Source organism: Aotus nancymaae, unplaced genomic scaffold (genome assembly GCF_030222135.1).
Source record: "Aotus nancymaae isolate 86718 unplaced genomic scaffold, 86718_ANA_hifiasm-v0.15.2.pri h1tg000033l, whole genome shotgun sequence".
Taxonomy (NCBI): domain Eukaryota; kingdom Metazoa; phylum Chordata; class Mammalia; order Primates; family Aotidae; genus Aotus; species Aotus nancymaae.
Window position 1 is genome coordinate 7,984,485 of NW_026988447.1, and position 14,310 is coordinate 7,998,794.

At 37.9% G+C, this 14,310-nt stretch overlaps 1 protein-coding gene across 16 annotated transcripts in view; it reads right to left on the reverse strand.

The window, feature by feature from the left end:
* Positions 1-2,331: 2,331 nt before the first annotated feature.
* RAPGEF2 (Rap guanine nucleotide exchange factor 2) overlaps positions 2,332-14,310 on the reverse strand; it is a 262,303-nt gene continuing 250,324 nt past the window's right edge. For 10 of the 16 annotated variants that reach the window (XM_064383777.1, XM_064383778.1, XM_064383776.1 and 7 more), the window contains 6 exons: positions 12,146-12,298; positions 11,253-11,375; positions 9,512-9,737; positions 8,390-8,949; positions 6,219-6,524; positions 2,332-4,376 (listed from right to left, as the gene is read on the reverse strand). In XM_064383777.1, the coding sequence (XP_064239847.1) occupies positions 4,351-4,376; positions 6,219-6,524; positions 8,390-8,949; positions 9,512-9,737; positions 11,253-11,375; positions 12,146-12,298 (1,394 nt within the window). In that variant the 3' untranslated portion in view covers positions 2,332-4,350. The remainder of the gene's footprint in view (positions 4,377-6,218; positions 6,525-8,389; positions 8,950-9,511; positions 9,738-11,252; positions 11,376-12,145; positions 12,299-14,310) is intronic. The other 6 variants (XM_064383780.1, XM_064383781.1, XM_021666688.2 and 3 more) reach the window with 2 other exon arrangements.

Sequence of the window (14,310 nt, forward strand, 5' to 3'; positions counted from 1 at the left end):
TTTTCTGGCATTTCTTAACCTTGCATGCAATGTTTTGGTCATCTCTATAAATTTTTCTGGTATATAGCTATGGCATAGTAAAAACTAGCTTGCCTTGTACTTGGCTAAAATGTGAATTTTTTAAGAAATGCAATTAAGGTCAGGCACAGTGGCTCACACCTGTAATCCCAGTACTTTGGGAGGCCAAGGCGTGTGGATCACCTGAGGCCTGGAGTTCAAGACTAGCCTAACCAACATGGTGAAACTCCATCTCCACTAAAAACACAAAAATTAGCTGGGCATGGTGGCACATGCCTGTAATCCCAGCTAATCGGGAGACTGAGGCAGGAGAGTCGCTTCAACCCAGGAGGTAGAGCCGAGATTGCACCACTGCACTCCAGCCTGGGCAACAGAGTGAGATTCTGACTCAAAAAAAAAAAGTGCAATTCATAAATTATTTTTCAGTTCCAGTCAATGCTTTTGTCTCACTCTCAAATAGGTAAATTCTCATTCACTGTAAAATCCTTCTTGGAACTGTCATGTTGGCCTCAGCTGCTGGCCCTACACATTTCCATCTTATTGCCCCTTTCAACAACCTCTGCTGATATTATACCCAGTGAAACTTCACAAAATTATTTACCTCTGCAATCAACAACTTGACTCCTCAGTTGTTGCATTACCTTTATTCTCTAAACAAGCTATTTTTTCTTAAAAGAACGCTGGTATCACGGATCAAGCACGCAGAGAGCTTCCCGTTTTTCTCTGGCATGAATGTAGTGCATTGGCATTGAGAGGTGCAGACCTAACAGGTGTGTCAATACATGCATCCTCGGAAGCTTGCATTATTCAAGAATATTTTGGGATATTATCAGTGAACTACAGGTAAAATATATTAAATCATAGATGAGCATAAAATCTATGCCTCCCAAAAGCAGAGAAATGGATTGAAGCTGCGAAAAGCATTCTGAGGACTTGTACCTGTATGTACGAAAACATAGACCCAGGTCTGTATGGCCTCTTTGATTAGGGTGGAGCACATCAGACCTTCACCAAAACCTCCTACAATATTCCTAAAACCTGACAAAGTTCCATTATTAACATAACACAGATTAAACTCTGTCCCTGCAATCTGTTACACCTGGCAAATACTTATTTCTTGTAACCCTTAAGTGGATACCAGTCTTGAGCTACACAGAGGTATCCTAAAACATAAGTCTAATAAAACCTAAAAGGATAACTAACTATGGCCTAAAATCTAAAAGGATAACACACTATGGCCTATTTGTCACTGTCTCATATTTTTAGCAGAACACAAAAGGTGATAAAGAAGTTATTGTCCAATACATCATATTCTTAGTACTTTTTCAAAAGAAGTTTGAGAAAATTAAGCTGACAGTCTAGGAAAGTCCCTGAGGAATGGGTTTTAAAGTGAAAAGACAACAGGTGAGCATGTAACAACACACACAGGCAGGTTCGTCCTTTTTTAAAAGATATGGTTGAAGCTACTAGAATGGTTAAAAAAAAATTTAAAAATTATCCTGTTTTGGTGTCCAGGTTTTCAAAATGTACTCAGGGAAACAGCTAGCACGAATGCCTCGGAAAGATCTTGAAGTCTGGCCCGTGGCCATTTTCCTGTTAGCTTCTGGAGGGACCTTCCTCCCGCTCCTCTTCAGACTCCCTCACATTTCCCAGCATTTGGTGCCGCTGCTTCCGGTTGCTTTCACTCCAACTTCTGAGACTTGGCAGTGGCCGATGGATAATGCTTTTAGTTATGCCTGCTGAGGAAAAGAAATGAGTTACTCATTTAAAAATGTGCTTAAGAAGGCTGCTGCTTAACAAGTTTTACCTTTTAAAATTTAAGTGCCCTTCTGATAGACTGAAGTATTATTCAGACTTACCACACATCAGCACGCATATCAATATTGTGTACTAATTAGAAGTCCAGAATGACTAGCTAAATTGTACTCTTAATGATCATGATGTTGAACGGCAGCTTAAGTTCTCTGAGGTCCTGTCTCTCAGTATGTATACTGGGAACAAACATCTTATGTCCCATAAAGATTACTGTTGGAAACGGTTGAGAAGAGACAAATGTTAAGCAAATATATTGTGATAGCATCTCCATTTTCAAGTAACAGTGAATTCTGAACGTGGTTTGGTTGGTGCTAACATTAATGATACTAATTGCTTTGGATCAATAGAGATCTGCCTAAAATAAATAGGCTATTGGGCAGTTTCCAACAACCAAGAGGCTAAATCTGTCCAGCCCGAGGACTTGCTTCTGCAGGAGACTAAAGGCTTCTACTCCACTTTAATAATAGAAAGCATGCATGATTCATTAAGAATATAGGCAAGGCTTTACGTTATATTTATTTATTTTCCAGCTTGTACAAACTGGATGTAGAAGCATAAACATAGTACATTTCTACCATCTTCAACAAAAATATAACCAATATGTACAATTATTGTATTAAAAATACAAAAGGGATACAGACTCCACCAATGTCTTTCTAAAAGACATACAGGTACAAGTAGTATCAAAAGTATGAGGAAATTACCAGTTAATTGTACATTCTGCACTTGACATCACAGAGCGAACTGAGATTAGCAGTCCTATGTTCTACAATTACTTAATGCTTAGATAACATTTGTGCAACTTGTGGTAGAGCTAGATTTGTCTTTCTATATGCACATGAGGTCCATAGCCTATATAATAAAACTGGCAAATAATGCATATTACATGTAAAATTACAAATGCATAATTGACAATGTAATATATAAGCAAGTAGACAAATGCCATGATACAGAAGAGAATTATTAAATAAAGCACTGACATTGTTTGATACAGTGAAAAAACACTGCAATTCCACTTTTAAAATTTGAAGCTATTTATGTTTATCTACTGATCAATATGATCAGCTGAATTTAATGGAAAAAAAATCCAAGACCAGCAGTTCCTCACATTTGAGTACTACTCAGATTGGCAGCCTTCACTTTTCCGGAGTCTGTGCAAAAACAACACAAAAATAGAGTGGAGGGGTCATTTCAGTCATTATAGGGTTAATAGCAGCTGTGAGCAGATGGTTGCTACACTTAGGCCTTCTCTATATGCAGCGTCCTTAAAGCCACTTGGAGGTTAGTCTTTGGTGACTAACCTGCCCTGCAAAGGCTGGCATATCTAACCAGGTCTTTGATCTTTTATCATGTTTAAAGGCTTGTTTATTCCCTAATGCCAATTCAATAAAGGGAGGCTGTCTTGAAAGAGCAGTATAAACAGCTGGCATTAGCCCCAACATCCCAAGCTGCTTTCACTGCAACGCTATCCAGTTATAAATGTTTCTCTTAAAAACAAAAACAAAAAACAAAACCTAAACCTCTAAATTAACAAAAATCAAAGAAATATAACTTAAAAATGGGGTTTGCCATCCATCTCAATGGAGCAGGACACATCCTCCAATGACACCGTCCTGCCTCCATAAGGCTCAGACAGGACACAAGGGTCCCATTTCCCTCCCCTGGCCATGTGCAAACAGTTTTACAGAAGAACCCCATCCACTAGGGAAGGAGCAGATGAGGTGTCTTGGTATTAATTGGCTAACATTTCATACTTCCAGGATAGGGCACTTCGCGGGTGAGACCAGAAGGATATGGGAAGCCAAGGTCATAAGCCAGGTCTTCCCATCATCTTGGTGTGGCCACACCCTGTCCGGCATATTTGGTTTTTCAGAAACCAGGCTGGCAACCCTACTTAAGGTTTAAAATAATACTGTAATCATTAAATGGATATAACATTTACTCTCTGAACACAATCTTTAAACTCATTTTTTTTTTTTTTAAAAAAAAGGAGGACATTGTAAACAAGTGGACAAGCACTGTACTCAAAGGATTTCATTGTTTTTCTTTGTCTTCCTTGGTGGGTTAAAGGCCCCAAGGAGTTCAATGGCTAGCTTTTCTCATTATCCCAATGAGATCAAGTGCTAGGACTGGATTGAAATCTAAAAGGAAGATTTAAAAAAATCCTTCCAGGCATTGAGAAGTGCAGCCAGAGGGAATCATCTTGATGTGATGATCTTGGAATTTGGAATGATACTGTGTGATGTGGCAGGCAGCAACAGTGGGAGCTCGAAGATTGCTGCACTGTGCATTTCAAGCAACAAAGTCTGAAAAGTGCCAGGGCAATTTCTTCACAGTATTTCACATGCAAAGGGGAAAGGAAGAAGGGGAGAAGAAGCCCCATGCTGCTTTAAGGCAGGGAAGGAGGCAAACTGGTCCACCATCCTCAGAATGTGAGTTCCAAGGCTCCAATGCTCGGGACGTCTTCTTGTGCTCTCCTTTCAGGTGGCTCGCTCGGGATCCAGAAAAGTCTGTGCCTCAAACAGCAGAAACTTGTTCATCTTCTGCAAATACAGCAGGGAAGAAAAAGAAAGCAATGAGCAAGCAAGTAATTTCTTGTGCTAGAGAGAATACATTTACTGATATGCTAAATAAAAATATCATAGCTATTCTTTTTAGCACAGCTCCCTTAAAATCCTTGTCTTTTTTCCTAATGATGAACAACAAGGTTAAAATGTACATGCAACACATATCTTTACATATACATAAATACACAATATTAAAAAGATATGCATTATATATTTTTATTCAGAAGGTTAATAAATTCATTTAAAAAAGTTGTAAAACAGCATGTGTTTAAAAAAATAATATATGGTCAGATACACATAAAAAGTCTAGGATCTATAACAAAATTTTAATAGTGGCTATCTGTAAGTGGCAGGATTCTAAGTAATTTTCATTTGTAAAGTTTTTCTATTTATTTAATTTTTTTTGAGACAGGGTCTCACTCTCTGGTCATGTTTTGCTTTTTTCTATGATTGTGTAATCACACATTTTAAACTGACAACTTTAAAAAGAGGATGGGAGGACATGATTCCCTCCTCACTGTCAATTCAGCATGGTCAGACAGATCTGTAGAAAGAATACACAAAGAGATGCAGAGAATGTGGGTTCCTTCCTTCCCTCCTGCCCTTTCTCTCTCTTTTAGAGACAGGGTCTTGCTCTGCCACCTAGGCTACGGTGTAGTGGTACAATCATGGCTCACTGTAGCCTGAACTCCTGGGCTCAAGTGGTCCTCCCACTTCAGCCTCCATAGTAGCTAGGGCTACAGGCACACGCCACCACACCTGGGTCATTTGAAAAGTATTTTTATGGAGACAGGTCTCACTATGTTGCCCAAGCTTGTCTTGAACTCCTGGCCTCCAGCAATTCTCCCACCTCAGCCTCCCAAAGTGCTGGGGATTACAGGCATAAGTCACCAGGCTGGCTGAGAATGTACTTTTTTTTTAAATCAGACTTTCATTTCCAAATGAGTACCAATTCATTAAAAGTGCAAACATAATGTTTCTACAGAAAACTTTCACCATCTACCTTTCAGAGTCCTAAATGCTTCTAAAATTCTTGGAAACAGTGCAAAGTTGTGAGATTTTTATGTTCTTTTTCTTTTTTTTGAGATGGATTCTCACTCTGTCACCCAGGCTGGAGTGCAGTGGCATGATCTTGGCTCAGGGCAACCTTTGTCTCCTGGGCTCAAGCGATTCTCTCGGCTCAGCCTCCTGAGTAGCTGGGATTACAGGTGCCTGCCACCACACCCAGCTAATTTTTGTATTTTTAGTAGAGACAGGGTTTCACCATGTTGACCATGCTGGTCTCAAACTCCTGAGCTCAAGTGATTAGCCCATCTCGGGTTCCTAAAGTGCTGGGATTACAGGCATGAGCCATCACATCTGGCCTTTTTTTTTCTCTTAAAATAGGACCACAGAAGTACTTCAATTTCAGTGAGAATTAGAAAAGAAATCCAGTCATATACACACTTTGACTCTCTCCATAATTTCTGGCATTTTTAAAAGTCATTTAGGGAAACACACACAGACACACACACACACACAGTCATTTAGGGAAACACACACAGACACACACAAAGTCATTTACGGAAACATAGACACACACACAGTCATTTAGGGAAACACACACACACAGACACACACAAAGTCATTTAGGGACACACACACACACAGCAGTCAACAGCCGTAACCCTAAATTTGGAACTCCGAACAAAGTGTTCTTTGTGTAGTGTATGGTTAGAGACACAGCCGACCAGTGTTAAGAAAACAGAAATGCCTTGGGAAGCAGCATAAGTGAACACATCTAACTTGGAGGTTTTAAGAATACATATGCGTATATACCATCCTCCTCGGTGGAAAACCCTTGAGACTGATAGGGGGCGAGGCGCGGGTCGGACTCGTTAGGTTTATGCCACTGAGGTTTGTTCACAGGCCTGCTGCTGGTGGGATGCCCATGTGGCTGCTGTACGGATGAAGGCCCAGCTGTGTCGGAGGATCGCGCGACCATCCGCGATCTCTGAAGGGCCACATTGTAGTCCGGAGGTTTCCTGGCTGGATGGGAATGCCCTTCTGGAAAGTCAGTAATGGGAATTCCAATGTAGCCCGGAGGGGTGGGAGGGGGCTCTCGATACCTGCCCTCCTTTCGTGCTAGAGTAGAAACAAGGCACCAGCATTAAAAACTAGTTCATGCCACGAAAGTTTATTAAAAATATAAAAATAATTATTAAAACAGCATATACAATGTAGTAACAAATGTGACTTTGTGTGGTATGGGATAGAGGTGCTGTGTGAGGCAGGCCAGGGAATGCATGTTAACTAAACCACATTTCACAATGGTTATCTCTGTGTGGTGAAGTAATTGGTGAGAGCAGCTGCTAGTCCATCTAAGTGCTTTTATCTTTAAATGGGCTGCCTCTCTGTTTAAAACGGTCTATAATTATAAAATAGTACTTAAGATTAAAACCGAACCCCTGGATTTATTGGAAAGACTAAAGCACAGGAAGAACGTAAGAAGTACCTAGCACTAGGCCTGGAACCTGTTTGTGTCTGGTACAAGTTCCTTTTTTCCTCCCTGTGTGCCTTAGAGACTAGGTAGGATCTGCCCTCTTTCTGGGCATTTATCTTCACCAGGCAGAGAAGCAATTCCACATCACTCTCATGTCTCAGGACTTCACTTATGGAAACAATGAATTCAAGTAAATTTGGAAAAGTCACATAAACAAAGGATACCAATTTAAAAACTCTAAAAATATTACTACGAGGTGTCTATGTTTCTTAAAATCCCTTTATTGATGCTCATGATCTAGAATATGAAACCAATTGTATAGGCAGTAAAACTGTTTTATTTTCTTGAATTTTTTAGACTCAATTGTTAGGAACAAAAAATCATTCTTCCTTTGCAATAAAAATTCCGAGTATTAGTTGTAAGCATATGAAAAAGTCCAACTTAAGAAAATGTATTAACTGTTTTCTCCTTATTCACTGTAAAAGGATATAAAATTTGAAATCTACCCATGACTATTTACATGGCTAAATAACCACAATTTTCCTACTAATAAAAGTGATGTCTGTAATGATTATACTCCAGAATTTCTCACTCTACAACCTATAATCTGTTCCTACACTCATCTATATAGACATTAATTGTGCCATAGAAAATAAATCCAACAGGACTGAGGGAGCATGAGGGTCTCTTCATAACAAAAACAGCAGGAGCAACAGCTTTCAAGTACTTAATGAATCTACTATCTAGGCGCCGTTCTAAATACTTTGCATACATTTCCCTGACTCCTCTATTAAGTAGAAATTATTAAGCTCATTTTACAGATGAGGAAACAGGCACTGTTTTGTATTTTACCCAATGTCACAAAACTAATAAAGTGGCAAAACAGGGATTCAATTCCCAGTCCGCCTGACTCCTAAGCCCGTGCTCTTAAGTCATTATACTACTAGTACCTTTCCCTTATTCTACAGCGTGCACAAAGAACTGCTTATCAAGAAACGAAGTATGTTGTATCCCAGAACTTAAAGTATAATAATAAAAAAAGAAATGATGTGCGTGCAGAATAAAAATCAATGGAAGACTTTTAAATATAGAGCGTATAGTTCTAAATACAACTAAGGGAACAAAATAGAAGAATAAAAGATCTTTAAATTTTTTATTTTGATTAAAGAAAAATTTCTCCTCTATGAATAATAGGAATCCATCCCATTTTCAGGCTAAGAGAAAATAATTAGACTAGATAATATCCACAATGACAATCTACTGATCTGATAGCTAAGATTTATTGAGTTTTGTTATGTAGGAATATATCTATATGTATTTGACCACAAAAGCTGGGCTCTTAAACACTACTGATTTCAAAGACCTTGACACACCATTAATTTGGAAGTCCTCTACAGCAATGGAGAAAATGAAGAAAAGAACCAACAAACACATAATTTTACTATTGTAATAAGCTACATTAAAGAATGATCCAGACATAGCAAAGTCCCCCAATTTTAAAACTTACCAATGAGCCCCTTTGCAGTACTTGATGCCACAGCTATGTGGGCAGGCACGGAGACGGGCTTGGTTTCTTCTGTGGTCACAGACGTTATGCTACTGCTTTCGGCTTCAATGGAAACGTCCTTTCCACCCCTCCGCTTTATTGTGCCTGTGTCACCTTCTGAGTCTTCTCCCCAGTAACCTGTGGAAGATGCCCAGCTTGCTCGAGACTGAGCTTGATCAAGACTCTCTCTACTTTGATTTTGCCTGTTATACTTTGTGCTATGATCAGAAAACATAATTTGGTCCATATGGCTGCTTGATGCCCATAAACCTGCAGGATCCCCTGAATAATCAAAGTGAGTGTGCCCGAATGGAAGAGTCTCCCAGCTTCTCTGGTGCTGGATGGTCTGTATGTTATCGTGGGAGCCACTCGAGCATGACGTCCAGCTCCCACGGCCACTGTCGGCAGCATCAAGTGACGCACGATCCCCCTGATCCTGGGAAAGTTCCTCTGTGCTTGGAGAAGAAATTACTGTAGCTGTAGCATATAAGCCTCGACCCTCAGACATTGGTGCATAGGATCTAAGTGGTCAAAAGAAATAGAAAAGAAAAAAAAAATCAAGATTGATAACTAAATCACCTATGATAAAACCAAAATACCATTTTTGCTAGAAAGGCAGCTTGCTTTCATCCCAGAAACAGGATAAAAGTAGCACTGAATCGTCTTATAGTGACTAGTTGCGCCACATGTAGCCTTCTTACTTTGTCATTACTATAAAATAAGCAAGGGGGAAAAGAATGTAACTTGCTATTAAAAAAAAAAATTCCCTGACAACATTAAGGATGGCTCAATATAATTTGATTATTTCAGGAAGGCAGCTCATACAAAAGAACTAGGATGGATCCCATAGTCACCCTCCAGCTTCAGCACAAAACAATTGTGCTCCAATGAAGAATAAACTAAAAAAGCAGTCTGCATAACAGACACTTAGTGATACTCGGAGTAGAAACTGAAAATCAGAACTAGAAAAAATCCTTAGGTATTATGCAGAATAAATAAAAATAAACATCTGGAAGAAAAGACTCATTACTAAAAAAGAGATGGAAGGATAAATTCAAATGAACACTAAGAAAAGCCACCTACCCCAAGCTATATTGATCAGGTTCCATCATGGTCCGCCTCTCCATTCTGCCCACCCCTAGGTTTGTTTCCACAATGCTGACAGAATGCCTCTGGCGCCTCTCATCGTGCAGTGAGACTGGCACTGAGTCAAAAGACGAATTGCTGACAATACTGGATCGTGAAGAAATTTCACTGTGACCAGAATCTGAAAAATTATCCACAGTACCACTGGGAGCCAAAGTATAGCCTGCATGAGAAATACGACCATATTAATTAGACTCTCTAGGTTTACAACATCAAGCGAAGTCTACCAAATAGAAGCAAAAATAAAATGCAGGCATAAATATTTCTACAGAAGTGGGGAAAAAAAAGCCATTTCACTTGTAGAGACTACATGACTAAGAGATAAATGTTTTATTCTAATGAAGCTTAAGTTGTTTAATTAAAGTTTAGAGAGGAAAAAAGAAAGTATCCTAACAAGCTGGGAACAGATGCAGAAAAGGTACCACTCGACTATTCTTAGTTCCCTTACCTATAATTATGCTATTCGTCTATAGAAAATAAACCATAAAAATAATGGATCAGATTTTAAAGTATGCTTTTTTTCAAACTGCAAAGCCACTGATCTTGTTTTCAACAGTTTTTAATTTTTAGAACTTGTATGGGATAGAATAATTCAACTGGAAATATCTGTATCTTACAATTTTAAGTAAACATATAAACAAAAATAATAAGAAATAAGACCTGAAGATGTCTTTGAATTTGCCATTTGGTTTTTCAATTATTAATATTGGTTGAATCACATAAAAGCCAATCGTTTTGAAGGAATTAACGGGCACTTCTCACAAGATGATTACTATAGAGTATCTAAACAGATGTCCACTTCTTGGCCTGAAAGTACTCTTAACTCTGTTTTGTTACAAAAAATAATTTGGAAATTCACAATGGAAAGGGTCTATCTTCATTTTTTTTTTTTTTTTGAGATGGGGTCTCCCTCTGCCACCTAGGCTGGAGTGCAGTGGCAGATCTCAGCTCAATGCAACCTCCACCTCCTGGCTTCAAGCCATTGTCCTGCTTCAGCCTCCTGAGTAACTGGGATTACAGAGGTGTGTACTACCATGCCTGGCTAATTTTGGTGTTTTTTTCTTTGTATTTTTAGTAGAGATAGGGTTTCACCATGTTGGCCAGGCTAGTCTCAAACTCCTGGCCTCAGGTGATCAGCCCACCTTGGCCTCCCAAACTGCTGAGATTACAGGCATGAGCCACTGCACCTGGCACTATCTTGATATTTTTTAATGAAAAAAGTCCAAATCTTTTTTCTCAATACTCATTTTTTTTCTTGTCTACGTTACTAGGGATATCATGTTACTTAAATATTGATTTTATATTATTATATGCAATGCAAATTTCTTCAATGCCTCTTACCTAAGAAAAATTAAAATCTAGAGCATCTAAATGTTGCCAGTTTAAGTATGTTCTTTAAGTATGTTGGTAATTCCTGATTTATTTTTTAAAGGCTGCACAGGTCTTGATAAGATCTAATGTGTTCATTTATAAAATGTCTTTTTATAAAACCACACTGAAAGTTCTGACAGATAAGATTTAAAGCGTTCTCTGAAGAGTCTGCTAAAAAAAAAAAATCTTCAGAAAAATAAATCACTCAGATGGATCACTTGACATTTGGAGGAATTCTCCCATTTTCGTTAACTAATGAGACGATTCCTCTCTTTCCCACCCCGTTTTTTGGTTCTATAAACCCCACCTATCCCATAGGTCCGTGGTGCATTGTTATTCTTGTTACTGTTCTCACTTCCAAGAGAAGAGGAGGAACTGGTTAAGTCCAACTGCCCGGAGCCAAAAGATCTCAGCTGATTGCCACTGCCACCTAACAACAGGATGAGAAAAGAATTGAGATGCATCCATGTAACAAGGACAGGAGAGACTGATACCCATACAAAATGCACAGATGTCTGAAATATCTACTAAGTAAAGCAATACCTGTTGTGTCCGTGAAATTTAACAATGTATTAAGCCCTTTTGGCCTTCCCTTAGGGAAAACTAAGTCCTAGTCATTTATTATTGGCTTACCACTCATTCAGTTAAAGGGTAGGAGGAAGAAGTAGCCTGAAGAGTTACACGGCAGAAAATCACCTACTCTTTTAAAGTAAGAATGTATCAACGTAAGGAGGTGACTCTGAATACCTAAAATGTAGTCTCTTTAAAAATAAAACAAGGTAGCAACCAAAAAGGGAATCAAGACCTGTGTTAATACAATGAAAAAATAAATCAGGAAGATACTAGTTCTTCATGTTTTCAAAGCCCTCTTCTCTGTATTAATGCCATATAACCAAATTTAGTTCGAATAAATTTTAATATAAAAATTTTTTATACGTATCACAAATAAAAAGTAAATGTATTTTTAAAAGGATTTTTACAGTTATAAATTTAATATTATTTATTTTAAGTATAACATTTTAAAAAACTGCCATTCTTCCAAATTTATAAACTGATGGAAAAAAAATCCCTTGGGCATTACATATGAGCTCATCTTAAATGACTGTAACATTAAGAATTATGTAATACGTATCTCTGGAATTTACTGTAGCCAAATGTATAGGTTTCAATAAAAGAAAACAAAAAGTAATTTAATTCTACCTTTCCTTGGAGAACTCTGTGGAGAAGTAGGAGGAGAAGAAAGCTGTGAAGACGCATTTGATATTGTATCTTCAGCTTGTTTCTTGTGACGTTCCAAACTTCCTTCTTCAGACAAAGAAAGAATTTTCTTTAAAGCTTGTGGAGAGTTTATTCCTATAATAGAAAAAAAAACCTTAAATATGTATTTTCAAGTCTGAAAATAAACAACATTTTTGACAAAAAATCTTTTCTGTGTTAAGATTTAATACCACTATATTGAGGTTCAACCTATTTATAATCTAAATGTTCTTTCTACTCTTCATCATCCACACAGTAAGTGCCTACAGAAGGTATGAGACCGTAGTTTTGGTTTCAGACTGATAACTGCCAGAGTACGAGAAGTAGATTGCTTTTGATATTTTATGTTAGATTCTAAACTTTGAAGTAGTCACCATCGTTACCCAACAGTCTGTTAGGCAACAATGGAGAAAAAATAGACAATTTGCAAACACTGAATTTAGGATGGAAGTGGCACAGCTAGAAATGTTTATTATTAGAAACCAAGTTTGAGTTGGAAACAGTTTTGTTTCCTTGGAATGGGATAGCTCTGGGGAAGTGAGAATAAAGGGAGAAGAGTACAGTGTCAAGAGCTGAGAGGAGCTAACTAGTAAAGTGAATGAAAGGCTCTAAGGGATTCCATGTAGTTAATACTTGATGAAGTAAACAGATGGAAGATGGAAGAGACCATGAAAGTGCCGTGTCACAGAAACCATGGAAGAAGGTTTCAGAAGAAGGAAGTGAGCCAGCACCATGTGTAGGATCCAACAGGATAAGAGTAGAGGAAAAATAATTATATATGCCAGTAAAAGATGGTTTCCTTCCTCAAAATTATTTTTCAGAAATGAGGAAGTTACATTAAAATATTTTACAAGGACTCTCACATTACGAGACACTCTCAATTTTATTTTGAACAACAAAGAGATATTTGGGAAGGCACTACAGCCTGAAACTACCTCAAATTAGTGTTAGTCAATAAAATTTAACAAAGATTTAATCCTTCATTTCACCTCATGTAAGCAGTCTGATGTTGTCTTAATACAATCTTTAAAAAAAAAACAACCTTTAAAGCAATACTTTGATTACATGTAGAAATCATACAGACAGGAAACAAAGCTAATTGAATGAGTAGTTTTGATCTGGAAAAAATTTCGAAGCTCAGCATCACACACAGATTCAAAAAGTGCTATCTTTTAACCATGTGGATGGATGTGAAGATGTTGTGCCTGAGAAAGCTGTGTTAGATACTTTAAAAGTGGTCCTAGTGAAGACAAAGACACCAACATTAAAGATGTAGAAGTATACAGAACAAAACTGTTTCATGAACTGGAGTGGGGAGAACACCTGCAGCATCTCTAAATTAGTATTTTATATACTGTGACTTTAAATGTGTATGTTAAACTAAATAAATATAGGACAACATATAATATTTCATGCACATTTCTAAAGTTAATAAATGGAACTAAAGACATTTTGAGAACTATCGCTTCAGAAACATGGGGGACAGAGCTTTATACTAAGGCACATCTACATAATATTAAACATGGCTAATAGGCTATTTTCAGCTAAAAGAAAGACTGATAATCTTCCATATAAGAAGTTCTGTATAAAGAGGATGCAGAAGTCAGACTGCAGGGGATTCAGAAATGCATATAGATTAACAACATAATCTATACAGAAACATATAATTCAGTATGTTTGTAATAAGGGGATCAACACAAATATTTGAAAGGAGAAATGTATCAAGGAAAGGTATTCTTTTCTTACTCTCCCCTAATTTCAATAAAGAGGACACTTGCTGATCAGGATAGACAGAGTATGTGAGGGGTCTATCAAATGACTCACACCCAAGCCATGCAGATGGGCTGTAACTGCAGGGACTTAACTATTAACACCCAATTTTGTCTAAGTAAACTCTTATTTATTTATTTCAGAGTCTTGTTCTGTCGCCCAGGGTGGAGTGCAATGGTGCAATCTCAGCCCACTACAATCTCTGCCCACCAGGTTCAAGTGATTATTGTGCCTCAGCTTCCCAGGTAGCTGAGACTACAGTTGTGAGCCATCACATCCAGCTAATTTTTGTATTTTTAGTAGAGAAAGGGTTTCGCCATGTTAGGCAAGCTGGTCTC